Source organism: Pecten maximus, chromosome 5 (genome assembly GCF_902652985.1).
Source record: "Pecten maximus chromosome 5, xPecMax1.1, whole genome shotgun sequence".
Taxonomy (NCBI): Eukaryota; Metazoa; Mollusca; class Bivalvia; order Pectinida; family Pectinidae; genus Pecten; species Pecten maximus.
Genome location: NC_047019.1, coordinates 17,674,428 through 17,690,960, shown reverse-complemented (window position 1 = coordinate 17,690,960; position 16,533 = coordinate 17,674,428). Strand labels below are relative to the sequence as shown.

At 34.4% G+C, this 16,533-nt stretch overlaps 1 protein-coding gene across 1 annotated transcript in view; it reads right to left on the bottom strand.

Annotated features, from left to right (window-relative positions):
- LOC117327363 (dynein heavy chain 5, axonemal-like) overlaps nucleotides 1–16,533 on the bottom strand; it is an 87,434-nt gene that overhangs the window by 22,454 nt on the left and 48,447 nt on the right. The window contains 11 exon segments of the mRNA XM_033884303.1: nucleotides 1,465–1,494; nucleotides 4,050–4,282; nucleotides 4,583–4,663; nucleotides 4,875–5,009; nucleotides 6,071–6,085; nucleotides 7,259–7,484; nucleotides 7,873–8,018; nucleotides 8,457–8,580; nucleotides 8,582–8,708; nucleotides 8,937–9,077; nucleotides 14,604–14,807. Of these exon segments, the coding sequence (XP_033740194.1) occupies nucleotides 1,465–1,494; nucleotides 4,050–4,282; nucleotides 4,583–4,663; nucleotides 4,875–5,009; nucleotides 6,071–6,085; nucleotides 7,259–7,484; nucleotides 7,873–8,018; nucleotides 8,457–8,580; nucleotides 8,582–8,708; nucleotides 8,937–9,077; nucleotides 14,604–14,807 (1,462 nt within the window).

The window sequence follows — 16,533 nt, the reverse complement described above, 5'->3', positions numbered from 1 at the left end:
TTACCCTTTTAGAATACATCTGATTAAGTTCAAAGATTTAATGTTATGTCTTCACAGATTTATAAAAAAAATGGTGTTTTACACACAAAAAAATCATGCAAAGTCAAAAAGCTACTAATTTGCTGGAACATTTCATGAGAGACCAGTGTTTGAAAATAAAAAAAAAACAAAGAAAAAAACTAGAACTGTCGCCAGGATGTCTGACTAATACCCCCGCAATCTGCACGAGTCAATGGTGAATTGGAACTGTTAATTAGAGGCTAACTAAGATAACCCAGTAATATAGTGACCAGTTGCCATAGCAACCATAATTTTGAAAAAAAAAAGTGGCATGCACATCTACACATGGTCCTCTATATTTGTGTGAAATTTCATTGAAATCAGCCCTTCGGTTTAGGAGGAGTTGTCCAGACAAACTTAAAGTTATGGTTCTTATCAGAAAACCTGTTTATAGTGACCAGTTGCCATAGCAACCATAATTTTGAAAAAAAAAAAAAAGTGGCATGCACATCTACACATGGTCCTCTATATTTGTGTGAAGTTTCATTGAAATTGGCCATTTAGTTAAGGAGGAGTTGTCTGGACAAACTTAAAGTTATGGTTCTTATCGGAAAACCTGTTTATAGTGACCGGTTGCCATAGCAACCATAATTTTGTGAAAAATAAAGTGGCATGCACATCTACACATGGTCCTCTATATTTGTGTGAAGTTTAATTGAAATTGGCCATTTAGTTAAGGAGGAGTTGTCTGGACAAACTTAAAGTTATGGTTCTTATCAGAAAACCTGTTTATAGTGACCAGTTGCCATAGCAACCATAATTTTGAAAAAAAAAAAAAGTGGCATGCACATCTACACATGGTCCTCTATATTTGTGTGAAGTTTCATTGAAATTGGCCATTTAGTTAAGGAGGAGTTGTCTGGACAAACTTAAAGTTATGGTTCTTATCAGAAAACCTGTTTATAGTGACCGGTTGCCATAGCAACCATAATTTGTGAAAAATAAAGTGGCATGCACATCTACACATGGTCCTCTATATTTGTGCGAAGTTTCATTGAAATTGGCCATTTAGTTTAGGAGGAGTTGTCCGGACAAACTTAAAGTTATGGTTCTTATCAGAAAACCTGTTTATAGTGACCAGTTGCCATAGCAACCATAATTTTGAGAAAAATAAAGTGGCATGCACATCTACACATGATCATTAATATTTGTGTGAAGTTTCATCGGAATTGGCCCATCGGTTTAGGAGGAGTTGTCCGGACAAAATGCGTCTACAGACGGACGGATGGACGGCCGGACGGATGGACAGACAACCTGATTCCAGTATACCCCCCTAACTTTGTTGCGGGGTTATAAAAACCAACAAAAAACACTGTAATAAGGTAAAGACAGCTGAAACAAAATAAAAATAAAATTTGTACTAAAGGTTAACATCCATGGAGTGTGCCCATATACCATACAAACCTTGACAGAAAGCTTCCTTTTCAGTCTTTCCTGTTAGAGAGGGCAGGAAAAGATGACACCCCAATTAGACATAAATGTCAGTTATCAAACAATACATTTTGCTTTAACCCTTTCAATCCTAAGACATTTTAGTGGACTCAGCCATTCATTCATCATTTGAAGTCCAATATGGCCAATAGGGGTGAAAGGGTTAAAGATCACATCAAATATCCAACAAAAAGAAACAGGAGGTAAGGCTAACAGATATCAATGTTATGTGACTGTATATATGATAAATTTTCAATTGTTTTTTTCTCACTGGTCTTTGTAAAATGGGACCAGTGCTGAGAAGCCAGAAAGTAGCAGAAATATTGTCTGTAGTTGTTTAGTTACCTTGGTAAAGTAACAAGTTCAGGCTATCCTTTATATCCACTGACAAGCTGTCTTTTGAGTCATTAAGTTTTTTTTTTTTAAATCAAAGTATTTTTGCAGTATTTGATTTTGCAGAACAGATTGTGGTTCAGGATAAAAAATATAGATTAGTAATTAGTCACAGAAATGACATCATTCTGTTAAAGGGGAAAAAAATCTGAAAACAGGTCAATCAAAATACCAACCAGTCATTACAGCAATATCTAACTACTGATTCTGTTGGTGAAAGGAATTCCAACCTCAAAATTTACAAATCTACAGAAGGTGTAATCTGGTGTCTGTGGTGAGTATAACGATGACTGGTGATTTGTCTGGTGGCTAAAACTATGACTGGTGATTTGTCTGGTGACTAAAACTATGCCTGGTGATTTGTCTGGTGACTAAAACTATGCCTGGTGATTTGTCTGTAGTGACTAAAACTATACCTGGTGATTTGTCTGTGGTGACTAAAACTATGCCTGGTGATTTGTCTGGTGACTAAAACTATACCTGGTGATTTGTCTGTGGTGACTAAAACTATACCTGGTGATTTGTCTGTGGTGACTAAAACTATGCCTGGTGATTTGTCTGGTGACTAAAACTATGCCTGGTGATTTGTCTGTAGTGACTAAAACTATGCCTGGTGATTTGTCTGTGGTGACTAAAACTATGCCTGATGATTTGTCTGTGGTGACTAAAACTATGCCTGGTGATTTGTCTGTAGTGACTAAAACTATGCCTGGTGATTTGTCTGTGGTGACTAAAACTATGCCTGATGATTTGTCTGTGGTGACTAAAACTAGGTCTGGTGATTTGTCTGTAGTGACTAAAACTATGCCTGGTGATTTGTCTGTGGTGACTAAAACTATGCCTGGTGATTTGTCTGTATTGACTAAAACTATACCTGGTGATTTGTCTGTAGTGACTAAAACTATGCCTGGTGATTTGTCTGTGGTGACTAAAACTATGCCTGGTGATTTGTCTACATTGACTAAAACTATACCTGGTGATTTGTCTGTAGTGACTAAAACTATGCCTGGTGATTTGTCTGTGGTGACTTAAACTATGCCTGGTGATTTGTCTGTGGTGACTAAAACTAGGTCTGGTGATTTGTCTGTAGTGACTAAACTATGCCTGATGATTTGTCTGTAGTGACTAAAACTATGCCTGGTGATTTGTCTGTGGTGACTTAAACTATGCCTGATGATTTGTCTGTGGTGACTAAAACTAGGACTTGTGATTTGTCTGTGGTGACTAAAACTAGGTCTAGTGATTTGTATGTGCTGACTAAAACTAGGCCTAGTGATTTGTCTGTGGTGACTAAAACTTTGGGAAATGATTTGTCTATGGTGACTAAAACTATGCCTGGTGTTTTGTCTGTAGTGACTAAGATTATGCCTGGCAATTTGTCTGTGGTGACTAAAACCAAGCCTTGTGATTTGTTTGTTGTGACTAAAACTATGCCTGGTGATTTGTGACTGTCTGAGGGCTGTGCCATTCATATGTAGTCAATTGTGATATGTATTATCATTTACTACAATATTACATTCTCAACAATTTCATTACACTCTTAACAAACAGCTAATCTGATCCACTGTCTCAAATCTTTAACAAAGAGTTAAAGACATTGAGATGTTACGTAGGATTCTATTGGCTGTTTTCTTTCTCTCTGAAGTCACTCCATGCCACACCATGCAATATCTGACTCGGCATGCAATGTCACGATTACCTTTACAGTTACCCGGCCTGATGCCTGGTGGAGAAATGGCAGATTCTGTTACACACTCTGATATATTACTGGCATACTTTATGATGTTACATTGTAGTAGAAGGAACAAAAGTTAGATGAATCAAATGATTTAAAAACAAATATATTCAAAAATGTTGTGGAAATGATCTTGGTATAAACATTTGTATATAATGTACAACTGGCTTCATTGACGGTCCTTAACTTTAGGAATCCCTTCACTTAAAATTTTCAGATAGGAAAGCATTTCTAAATTTAAGTAAAGTTTCTTATATTAGATTTTTCCTTATTTTAAAATCCAATAAATGCTTTTTTATGTAAAATTTTAAGTTAAGGAATTTCCTTTTGTTAAAGCATGTTAATGAAATTTAGGGCCAGATTACTGAAGTATACATTAGATAGCTAGGTAATATTTTAAATGAACAAAGCATATATTCATAATTATTACCTCCTCCTCACGTTCCCGCTGTATCCGTTCATTCTCCTCAATCTCCCGTTGTAGTTCGTTAAGGCGCTCCAGTGAGGATTTAAGGGGGCCACACAGACGGGTGTATTCTACTATGGCAATAGTATACTGGACCAAAGTGGCACAGTCTTCACTGGCATACTTGGCCCCAGCAATGGTGATACCCTTGGAACCATCTGGGGATGGAGTTCTTTTCTGGGCACGGATTGACAGTTCTGGAAGGCATTTAAATATTTCTATTATTCTAAGATTTTCCAAACAATACATTTTCTAACATTTTTCCAAACAATCACATGTTCCTGTATAGCTATCAGATACATTAACATTTTTATTGCAAATAAGTCCCTTGCCACAAGTGACCTCCTCCCCCCTTCTTCATTTTGGCAGAATTATCAATTTCAAAATAGTAAAGCTAAAAGAGATTCACAAATAAGCCACTGCCGACTTAAGTAGTGAATTTTTACACTAGAGAAGGGGAATTATTTGAGGATAAATAGAGTATGTCTGTTACCTACCTTGAGCATGGTCAAGAAGAGTTCCCTCCCCTGTCACACCCAACTGGCCATCTTTGCCTGTTGCAAGGTAGCTTTCCACAGCTGTAAGCAAAGAAAATGTTAAAAATGAGCATCACAAAATATACCAATATTTGATGTACCATTCCTAAATGTGAATATGATAACAGAGAGGGTAAGCTTTAGAAAACCTTTTCTTCAGGTGCAAAAACCACGAGTATTGCCCTCAGCAGAATAGGTAACTGCCAGAGTTGAGAGGCTCCGAGATGTATATAAATCCTTAATAAAATCTCACCTCTGAGAACATCGTCAGAGAGACCATCCTCCCAGGGAACGTTGTGTAACATATCAACAAACTTGGTAGTGTCATTCATGGTCAATGTCATGGCCTTCCACTGGTTGCGGTCAAACCGGTCACCATCCTTCTTAGCTGTAAGTGCAGGTAAGAACACCAGATATATTAAAGAAAGTCACAAATTATTTAATTTAATTATTTTTCATTATAAAGAAAATCAAAGTTTAAAATATGGATAAAATATATAAAGTATCCCTCATATCAGTGACAACAGTGATGTACCGTACGGTAAAAATCATTAGATAGCTTAATAGTAATATATATACAGATGACAGTGAGTATCACAGCACAAAGTCAAACTTACAGAAGATCATCAAAAAATAGGCTTGAAATCAAATAAAAGTGGAAAAATTTTCAATGAGGCTACTTGAAGCTACAAGGTGAGTGTTCAAACATCCCTCCTTACTAATAAAGATCTTTTCAATAACCAAAATAAAATATAAGTAGATATGTATAACATCTGTCTGAATTGCTGTTTAACTATCCAAAAACATCCAAAATACTAAGTAAGGCGGAGAGTGACTGGTGAAAATCTGTTGTACAGGGATTTCTTTACTGAATTTATACATTTAAATAACTTACAGAAAATGTTACTAAACCCATGTAGAAAACCAGTCGTGTCATAATCATACACCAAGTGTTAAACATGGAGGGTTAATTTTGATGAGACAATGTTACAATTCTGTCTGATGTTAGATCAGTGCACTGCATACTCAATCCTGGCCTACCGTCGGCCAATACTAGAGCACAGAGAACACAGCTCAAATGCTACACAGAACGGTTTTATGCATTATACACTTTAACCACGTAGATGTCTGAAATGGTGTTAGAACTGCAAAATAGAATATCTTCCCCAATCAGTCACAAAAACACCAAATAGAAGAAAGCATCGCTTGTGTCCCTGTGTGCAAAACTAGCTCAACTCAAAAACAAAACAAAAATTAGGACACTTATGGTGCTCATGTGTTTGGAACTAGTTCAAAACAAAAACACCCAGACAAAAGTTACGATAGAACACTTATGGTGCTCCCATGTTCGGAACTAGCTCAAAACAAAAACACCCAGACAAAAGTTAGGAGGGGACATCTGAGGTGTTCCCGAGTGCGGGACTATTGTTAGGGTGCCGGTCAAAGTACCTGATCTGGGGCCATCTGTTATAAGGAATACAAAAGCAGCAAAATTAGAAGTTGTATAATTAATACATGTATATATGATATTAACACAAATGTCACATGTTATATATAGTCTAGATACGTGTAGTTGGAATCCTTCTGAGCTCTCCTGATGAATCTGTCAAGGAGGTGAAAGTGCGCTCCAGAGAATCTTGAGTTCAAGATATAAGTGTATGTTTAAGCTTATTGATATTATAGTAAAATGTATCTAGTTTACAGCTCTTAGAATATGATTTCATATTTTATTTTATTATTACGTTCGTATTATTTCAGTCTGAATAATCCTGAAAAATTTATTTTCATAGCTTTTTCGTAAACCATGCATCTGGTATAATCCTACAAGAAATATGGGCAGTTTTTATTAGATTTGGCCTTTTAAAGTTTGGTAAGGACAACAGGAGGTTTGTGGTAGATTTGCTGCAAAAAATACTTGGCATTTCAGGATTTGCCATGGAGGTTTGATATTCCCTATGGATGAGGCAGGAACTATGAATTGTGGGAAATGTAAAGCCCAGTGTAAGCTACAAGTTGAGGTGGGAATTCGGGCGTAAGTATCCAGGCCATTATTAGGATTGTTGTATGGGTGGGAACTTCAAATTCTGGGGTGGGAATTTACATTTTGTGAGAGATGGAAGGCCTGGTGTATAGATGAGAACTAAACATGTTGGAGTGGGAATTCGATGGTTAGTCAGTGTGACCAGTATTGGGATTGGAGCATGAGTGGGAATTACAATTTCTGAACAGGGAACCATGAGTGGCCGGTATTAGAATTGTTATATGGGTGGGAATTTTAGGATTTGTTTGGGTAGTATTTGGACTGTTGTAAAAGTGGGAAGTATAAGTTTGGGGTAGGGATTTTAACATTTGTTTGGGCAGTACTTGGACTTGTATAAATGGAAAGTTTAAGTTTGTGGACGTGAATTTTAGGATTCGTTTTGGCAATATTTAGGGCCGGTGTATGGATGGGAGATACAATGTACAAGGTTTCTGGGTGATAGTTTAAGATCAGTGTTGGTTGCTTCAAACCTTGTGTACCGATAGCTAGGTCATACGTTTGGGGTCAGGAATATGTCCCTTTACTTAATCAACATGGACACATCTACCTCCCTTATATAGCCCACACTGACAATACACGGTATAATTTCTCAATACCTTTCTTTGAGATGACCTTTGTGCTACTGGAACTGGATGACATACGACTTGACAGGTCATCCTTCCCATGGTAATCCCGTGACTCTTGGAGACGATGAGATGGCAGACGCTTCCCAATCAAGGTCATGACCATTTCCATGACAGAGCCGACCAGTATAGGAGGAGTACTGAAACCCTTTAGTCTCTCAATACACTGTCGGTCTACCTTGCCCTTCCAGTGTAACACCTGAGAAAAAGGTAATAATAAAATGGACTCTGATGTAAACAAAATTCAATGAGATTAAGTGTAGCATAAATGAAAATCAAATTGTGATATGCTTTTTATTTATTGGTCATTTTTAAACAAAAACTATGATTTATAAATAACTGATTCAATTATTAGAAAATGTTGATGGCCACTCCTTATAATTTGATGTCAGACAACTATGCAGTTGTATATCATGCAGACACTTATTGAAATAAACCATCAGTACCTGATTTTGCATAAAAACTGAAATGATCTCCATTTATTTCACTTAAGACCTATCAAATATTTGACCAGAAAAGAGTAATAAAGAGAAACATAACAGTTTCTCCAGTACAGGAAGTTGCAGTGGTGCATTGTGGGTAGGTACCTGTTGTCGAGCGTACTCTAGGTTCTGGCGACATTCTGCCACATGTTTCAATGCCATTACATGTTCCTCCTTGGCAGCCACTTGTCGTGTCTTCAGATTTGCCTCCCTCATCTTGTCAAACTCCTTGTCATAGTCATCATAGTCCTCTGTTTGAACAGAATATAATGCTGGTATTAATAAATTTGGTAGATTTACAATAAAAATTGCATACAAGTACTAAGGATTATACAAACGCCACGCAAGATATCAGCAACTTTCAGTACAAATTCAAAAATGAATTAAACTAGCATCATACAGCTGTTTGGTCCTTCTAGGCCTCCTCAGTGACTCTAGGGGACTAATGTATGCTTTATCTTCGAAACAGCTGAGGAAACTTTAAATAGGTCAAGTTAAATGTCAAAATCTTGATGGGAAGATGCAATTGTCACATAAGTCCACTAATTCACACAATTTTCAGTATTGGATTTAATCGAACGTTGTGTATATGTATTTATTCTGAATCATATCACTAAAATGTGACATTCGGGTAAAGGTACTACCGACCTTCTGGTCAATGGAATTATGTACAAAATCTAAATTCTAACCTTGTTGAAGGAGCTCATCTTCTTCCTCCTCCTCTGTCTCCATCTCTGTGAGGTGGAGGTAGGCATCCAGGGAGGTGCTCAGTCCGACCTTGGCCTTCAGCTTCTCCAAGATGGTTGCCTTTGTGGGTCAGTTTGTGTAACAAGTCAGCAGTGTTCTTCTTGGCATCGTCAAACTTTCCCATGATAGATTTGATGGCCTTCTTCATCACTTTGGCATCAGTTCTTGTCTGGTCCATGGTTGATATCACCTTCCTGAAACACAAAATAACTTTCAATGTAAGTGAGTCATACATTAATGAATGACATTGCAAAAAGGACACTCAAATCTTTTTTTTTAATTTGTTACATTAACAGAATCACGCTTACATCTTCCTTTTTTTTTCTTTTTTTTTCATTTTTACCTCAACCAGAAAACTATCGGTGGCCTTGATTTTGATACATTTTTAACACACTGGTGTAGCTACAAACTTGGTATCTTACTTGAGCTGGTCGACAGTACTCGTCCTCTCCTTGGCCTTCTCGTTGTACAGGTACTTGAAGCACTCCATGAATCGTCTGTATGTAGTAGGGCCTATGTATACCTCGTTCTTAGCCTTCACCAACTCAGACCGGTGGCTACTCCTGCAGACACAATATATATTAATAACATTGTTTCAAATATGAATTTCATTTTCATAGCTGACTTTGGTCTTCTTTTAAGCATGTTTGCTTCTTGACCACCTGTTTTATTCCATATTTCCTGTCACCCATTGCTGGATGTTGTTATTCTTAAAAAAGAAATATTTTGCCTTTTTCAGAACACTTTTACTTACCTTGGCTGGCTAAGGATCAACAGTCAAATATCTATGTTTCTTACTGATTACATTTACCGTTGTTGTTTTAATTCAGTACATGTAAATGAGTTTTACTAAAGTAAACATTTTCCATATTTGTCTGCCTAAATGTAGAATAACAAGCACCAGAGAGCCCTTAGATAAATCTTCTGGTAACTCTTTGATATAGCATGTAGATAGAAATAAAGCAAACAGATCTAGAGAAGTTTCTGGAGGTTCAAATACTTAAACAAAATAGTACTATATCTGATATATTTACAGAATTAATTATTACGAGAATATTATTATACTTTAGGTCTGAAGACTTATGAGAAGAACCATTTAAAAGGTAACTTATTGATACTTTGTTTTATAAAGCATTTTATAAGAAACTTTGAGAAAATCCAGAAATATATACATGTACTTTATTGAGGCATCTGTAAAGTTTTAACTGACCATTTATAGAAAATAATTCAAGGTCAGTATGTGAAAACTAAACTTATAATAATCTGAATGTACAATGTGCAATAAAAGGAGAACTACCGGGTATTATCAATTAAATAAAAATAAGTTAAACTTATAATTTCAGAATGTACATTGTGTAAGAAAATTTAATAAAGATAACAGGTTAAACTAGGTACAAATTATGTGTAATTCTGAGAGAGTCACATGCTCTTCAATTAAAGCCAGGTAAAAAAATGATAAATTTGAGGGTTTGGGGGATACTATGATGGCTGGTGACAAAGGACTACGTATTAAAGTGCATGGATTTACATTACACTGGATGGGAAAACAAGCATTCACAAACTAATGCATAATTGCAACATCTATATCAAATAGCTCAAAATTTCTATGTAGGTATAAAATGTGCATAAACAATTAAACAGTTACATGTCAGCGTTATTTGGATCCGTTAACGAGAACTGTTAGTTAATGATGTTGTACGATTGAAAAGCATACAATTTGATGTATATACATATATATATATAGATGTTGTTTTGTCATCGGATCGGATCAGATTTTTGGTACTTTCACCATGTATACCATATGTTATATAAGTCTTGTGAGGTTTTTTTTCCTGGTAATACCAGGGTAAGTCATTTTTAATTATAAATCATCACACATGCTGTAGATTTAATTTTTTTAATTATATAAACAATGTAGATCAATGTTTAAATTAAGTCAGTGAGGTTAAACTAATCCCTAAGACAAGCTTTAATACTGATTTCTAATTATCACTAAATAATTTAATTTTGCTTGTAACAAGCATTTTCATTGGCTCAAAAAATTATGTTATCATCTCATAACATAAAAAAAATAAAAGAAACTACTTTCAGTTATACCGGAAGTAGCGGAGTAATCGTTGTTCACTGGATTTTGTATTTATCGATGTGTTTTTAAATATCTGGAGCAAAATAAACATGTTAAACTTAATGAAAATGTTTCTTATCGTTGTTAATTAAATTATAAGGGTTAACTGTAATATTTTTTTTACGTTATTGAGCAATAACACAAAAAACTGGGGTGTACTCTTTTCATAAACCGCTTCGCGGTTTATTCAGAGTACACCCCAGTTTTTTGTGTTATTGCTCAATAATGTAAAAAAAATATTACAGTTAACCCTTAAGTATTTGTTAGTTTGTTCCCCGGGTTTATTGCCACGTAAATTTTCAACTTGGTCATTTTGAAGCAGGATCAAAGAATGAAGAATTTCAGATATAACAAACTGTTTCTAGCAAGATTTACTTTTTGTAATTCTACTAATTCTTTAGATGTTTTCTTTTCTTTTCATCCAACTGGTGAATGGATAGATACACAATGTACACAGATAAGATAAAACTTGTGCCGAGTATATGTTAAATGCAGTCAACTACAGTGAAGTAATATTTTCTAAGTGAAGCAATATATTGAATTATATCCTTTTGTAGCATTAGCAAATAACCAGAGTTCTTGTAAAATTGGCGATGAGTAAAACTTGAGAAAATAAAGAGAAACAAATTTAACAAGAAATAGATCATCATGAAAAGAACTAAATTTTTAAAGAAATCTTTTACTAAATACGTACACTGTATATACATGTACCACGTACGCAGTAAAGTTATACCAAGAAAATAAAGAAAACAAGAAAAAATACCATTTATGCACTATCTAAACCAAAATAAATCCACAAAATAAAATTAAAAAAAACCATTAGATGAAAAAATATACCTCTCCTGAATGTGTATAACCCGCACATTTAAAGATTATGATACCATTCCAAAATTTTATTCCTTACAAGCAATGCATAGAGCCCGCACATTTAAAAAGTTAAAAAAAAAAGTAAGCCATGGTTCACTATGGTAGGATGAAGGTATAAGGCTGAGATATCATGCATGCAAGGCAATTTATACTTGGTGATGTAATCACTATAAAATAAAATGATTAAAGGTCGGCCCAAGATAGAGACAACAATTAGAAAATCTGGTTTAGTCAGGAAATTATTCTTACAAGCTTGTTAAATTTTGGTCCTCGGGTCGCATCATCTTCCTGATTCTAAACCAACAAAACATGTAAAAATTCAGTCCACAATTACCCTCGCTGTATGTAGATGTACAAATTCAGTCCACAATTACCCTAGCTGTATGTAGATGTACAAATTCAGTCCACAATTACCCTCGCTGTATGTAGATGTACAAATTCAGTCCACAATTACCCTCACTGTATGTAGATGTACAAGTTCAGTCCACAATTACCCTCACTGTATGTAGATGTACAAGTTCATACAATGTATTTATCTATATGTATACCATGAGCTTCCGTCTATGTGTAAAGTTGATAGACTTATAAAGTGAAAGCATTAATTCCACACAATATCAAAAAAGGTGCTTTGATGCCACTCTGAAATTGTGAATTAACACTAAACATATCACTACTGGATATATGCAGATGTTTTTCCTGGCTTTCATACACTACATGCACCTTTTTCATATCTATCACATAAAATGATCAAATGTTTTGAAACTGTTGTAATTTCTCACCTCATCAGGTTTACAATACATAATCTTACAGTGATGCCATAAAGTGTTCTCGTTACATCATGCACTTAATAGCTATCTAAAATAAGATCATTCAAAATTAATCGGGAGCTGCAGACAAATTTTTGTATGATAGGTTTTATTTAACTGCAGATTTAACCTGGAACAAACATACAAGGACAATAGGCTAGCTACATGACTTAGAGCAGACATTCAAGATAATGTGACTTGGAGCAGACATTAAAAGATAATGTGACTTGGAGCAGACATTAAAAGATAATGTGACTTAGAGCAGACATTCAAGATAATGTGACTTGGAGCAGACATTCAAGATAATGTGATTTGAAACAGACATTAAAAGATAATGTGACTAGGAGCAGACATTGAAAGATAATGTGACTTGGAACAGACATTAAAAGATAAAGTGACTTGGAACAGACATTAAAAGATAATGTGACTTGGAGCAGATATTAAAAGATAATGTGACTAGGAACAGACATTAAAAGATAAAGTGACTTGGAACAGATATTAAAAGATAATGTGACTTGGAGCAGACATTAAAAGATAATGTGACTTGGAACAGACATTAAAAGATAAAGTGACTTGGAACAGACATTAAAAGATAATGTGACTTGGAACAGATATTAAAAGATAATGTGACTTGGAACAGATATTAAAAGATAATGTGACTAGGAACAGACATTAAAAGATAAAGTGACTTGGAACAGATATTAAAAGATAATGTGACTTGGAGCAGACATTAAAAGATAATGTGACTTGGAGCAGACATTTAAGATAATGTGACTTGGAACAGATATTAAAAGATAATGTGACTTGGAACAGACATTAAAAGATAATGTGACTTGGAACAGACATTAAAAGATAATGTGACTTGGAACAGACATTAAAAGATAAAGTGACTTGGAACAGATATTAAAAGATAATGTGACTAGGAACAGACATTAAAAGATAATGTGACTTGGAACAGACATTAAAAGATAATGTGACATGGAGCAGACATTAAAAGATAATGTGACTTAGAGCAGACATTCAAGATAATGTGACTTGGAGCAGACATTCAAGATAATGTGATTTGAAACAGACATTAAAAGATAATGTGACTAGGAGCAGACATTGAAAGATAATGTGACTTGGAACAGACATTAAAAGATAATGTGACTTGGAACAGACATTAAAAGATAATGTGACTTGGAACAGACATTAAAAGATAAAGTGACTTGGAACAGACATTAAAAGATAATGTGACTTGGAGCAGACATTAAAAGATAATGTGACTAGGAACAGACATTAAAGATAATGTGACTTGAAACAGACATTAAAGATGTGACTTGAACAGACATTAAAGATAATGTGACTTGGAGCAGACATTAAAAGATAATGTGACTTGGAGCAGACATTTAAGATAATGTGACTTGGAACAGACATTAAAAGATAATGTGACTTGGAACAGACATTTAAGATAATGTGACTTGGAACAGACATTAAAAGATAATGTGACTTGGAACAGACATTAAAAGATAAAGTGACTTGGAACAGACATTAAAAGATAATGTGACTTGGAACAGACATTAAAAGATAAAGTGACTTGGAACAGATATTAAAAGATAATGTGACTAGGAACAGACATTAAAGATAATGTGACTTGGAACAGACATTAAAAGATAATGTGACATGGAGCAGACATTTAAGATAATGTGACTTGGAACAGACATTAAAAGATAATGTGACTTGGAACAGATATTAAAAGATAATGTGACTAGGAACAGACATTAAAGATAATGTGACTTGGAACAGACATTAAAAGATAAAGTGACTTGGAACAGACATTAAAAGATAATGTGACTTGGAACAGATAATGTGACATGGAGCAGACATTTAAGATAATGTGACTTGGAACAGACATTGAAAGATAATGTGACTAGGAACAGACATTAAAAGATAATGTGACTTGGAACAGATATTAAAAGATAATGTGACTAGGAACAGACATTAAAAGATAATGTGACTTGGAGCAGACATTAAAAGATAATGTGACTTGGAGCAGACATTTAAGATAATGTGACTTGGAACAGATATTAAAAGATAATGTGACTTGGAACAGACATTAAAAGATAATGTGACTTGGAACAGACATTAAAAGATAAAGTGACTTGGAGCAGACATTTAAAGATAATGTGACTTTGGAGCAGACATTTAAGATAATGTGACTTGGAACAGGCCTTTAAGATATAATATGCTAGCATGGTGACTCTGATTGGACAAGATAAATACGATGAGATTGTATGATATTTTAAACTCACTTGATACGTTCCAGCATGATGAGTTTGGAGTATGGATGGTTTGGTACTGTGATTGACTGGGTCTTAATCTGTTCCTTCTTCTTCTCGTGTACCTTGAGCTGGTTCATAGTTACCTCCCCTGCCATGTCCCCGGCCCAGGGAAGCTGGCGACAGTCGCGCAGCACAAAGCTGTGGATATTGGCTAGACACACTGTCACATTCTCACTGGAAAAACCAAGGAATTAGTGAGTATATAAGTCACTCTTTTGATGTTAGATAAAGCCAGAGGATCTGTCTATCTATAAACATCAGAAATGTTTATAATGTCTATCTATAAACATCAGAAATGTTTATCACACAAAAATAACATACATCAAAGTTTTTGAGAGTAGCATCAAAGTTTTAGACATAATTTTTGACATAAAAGATGTAAGATGTTCTTGGGAAAGTTTAAAAAGCAGAACATAAACCAGTAAACAATGTCAGGCAATTTCATTAATTAATTTTTTATCATTATAATTTTATTGTTAATAAAATCAGTAAAGAAATTAAAACCTAAACATGTTACCATTAGGAGAATAAACAAACAGTAATTATGAGGGCATCGTATTAGATCAAGTTTGAAATTCAACCAAATATGAAACCTAATATCATGAAAAGGAAAAAGGGACTCAAAATTATTCAAATGATAAATTTTCTTTAGATTTAATTGGAGAATGTACCATGACCTAAATAGAAGTCTGATTTCAGCTAGAATTAATATCACTTCATACTGACAGGTTAATATCTAATTCAATATCGCAAATTGGCAAGAAGGAATTTTTTTCTTTTGTGACTTTTATTCAGATCATAGCTTCTTCGATGATTATAAATAAATTTCTTCCTAAAATGCTTAATTTCAAACATCATTAATTAAAGTGTTTTTTCCCCCCGAAATTTAACATTTTCCATGTCTTGATCTGAATGACTGTTAGATAAAAAAAATCATAAATGATGACACCAATATCAAATATTATGTCATATCGATTAATCTGTATAATGATGAAAACGACAGAATGTAGATGATAGGGGAAAATGTGCTTGAGAGACACAGAAATGTATCTTTTACTATAGATACATTAATGTATGTCTAGGGTAGGAAAATATATATAAACATATATAAATGTACCTATATTGGTTTATACCGTCGTTATTACTTACTAGACCCTATAAACATATAGAGGATATTGAATGGTTTCCCATTTAATATAACATATATTTCACGAGTATGACAGAATATCAATATTTTCACGAGTGCGAAGCACGAGTGAAAAATATCGAAATATTCTATCATACAAGTGTTTAACGGGAAACCATTCAATTTTCTTTTTATTGCATTTCATATACTTAAAAACAAAATGAAAACATCGAAAATTAATATTGTCAAAAAGTGCGGGAATCAGTAATGACGTCATCTCTTTGTGACGTTACTCCACGTCAACTTGACGGCGCCATTTGGAAAAGACTGATCAGCGCAAATTAAGCGTTTTCTGCTATTATCGGCGAATCTGTGCATGACTGGCTAACGTCAAGTGAGTATTTTGTCAAAAACTAGTCAGAATATTTCGGAAATACAGCAAAATAACCCATATATCTATGTCCGCTTCGACTGGAAAAATCGACAAGTTTCAACGAGGTGAATACAAAGGTCGGCTTTGATTGGTCAAAAACAGAAAACCTTATATTTTCACAGCAAAACTTATATTTTCACTGCAAAATCTTTTATTTTCACTGCAAAATCTTATATTTTCACTGCTCATCGCTGCAGTGAAAATATAAGTTTTATTAGTTTGATAAATTTCTATATTTCACTGGCAAAAATGCAATAAATATAAATATATATAAACATATTTATGAAATATATAACCACACTGAAGCTATTGATGTGAGTGATGCAGGATTGCACAAACAA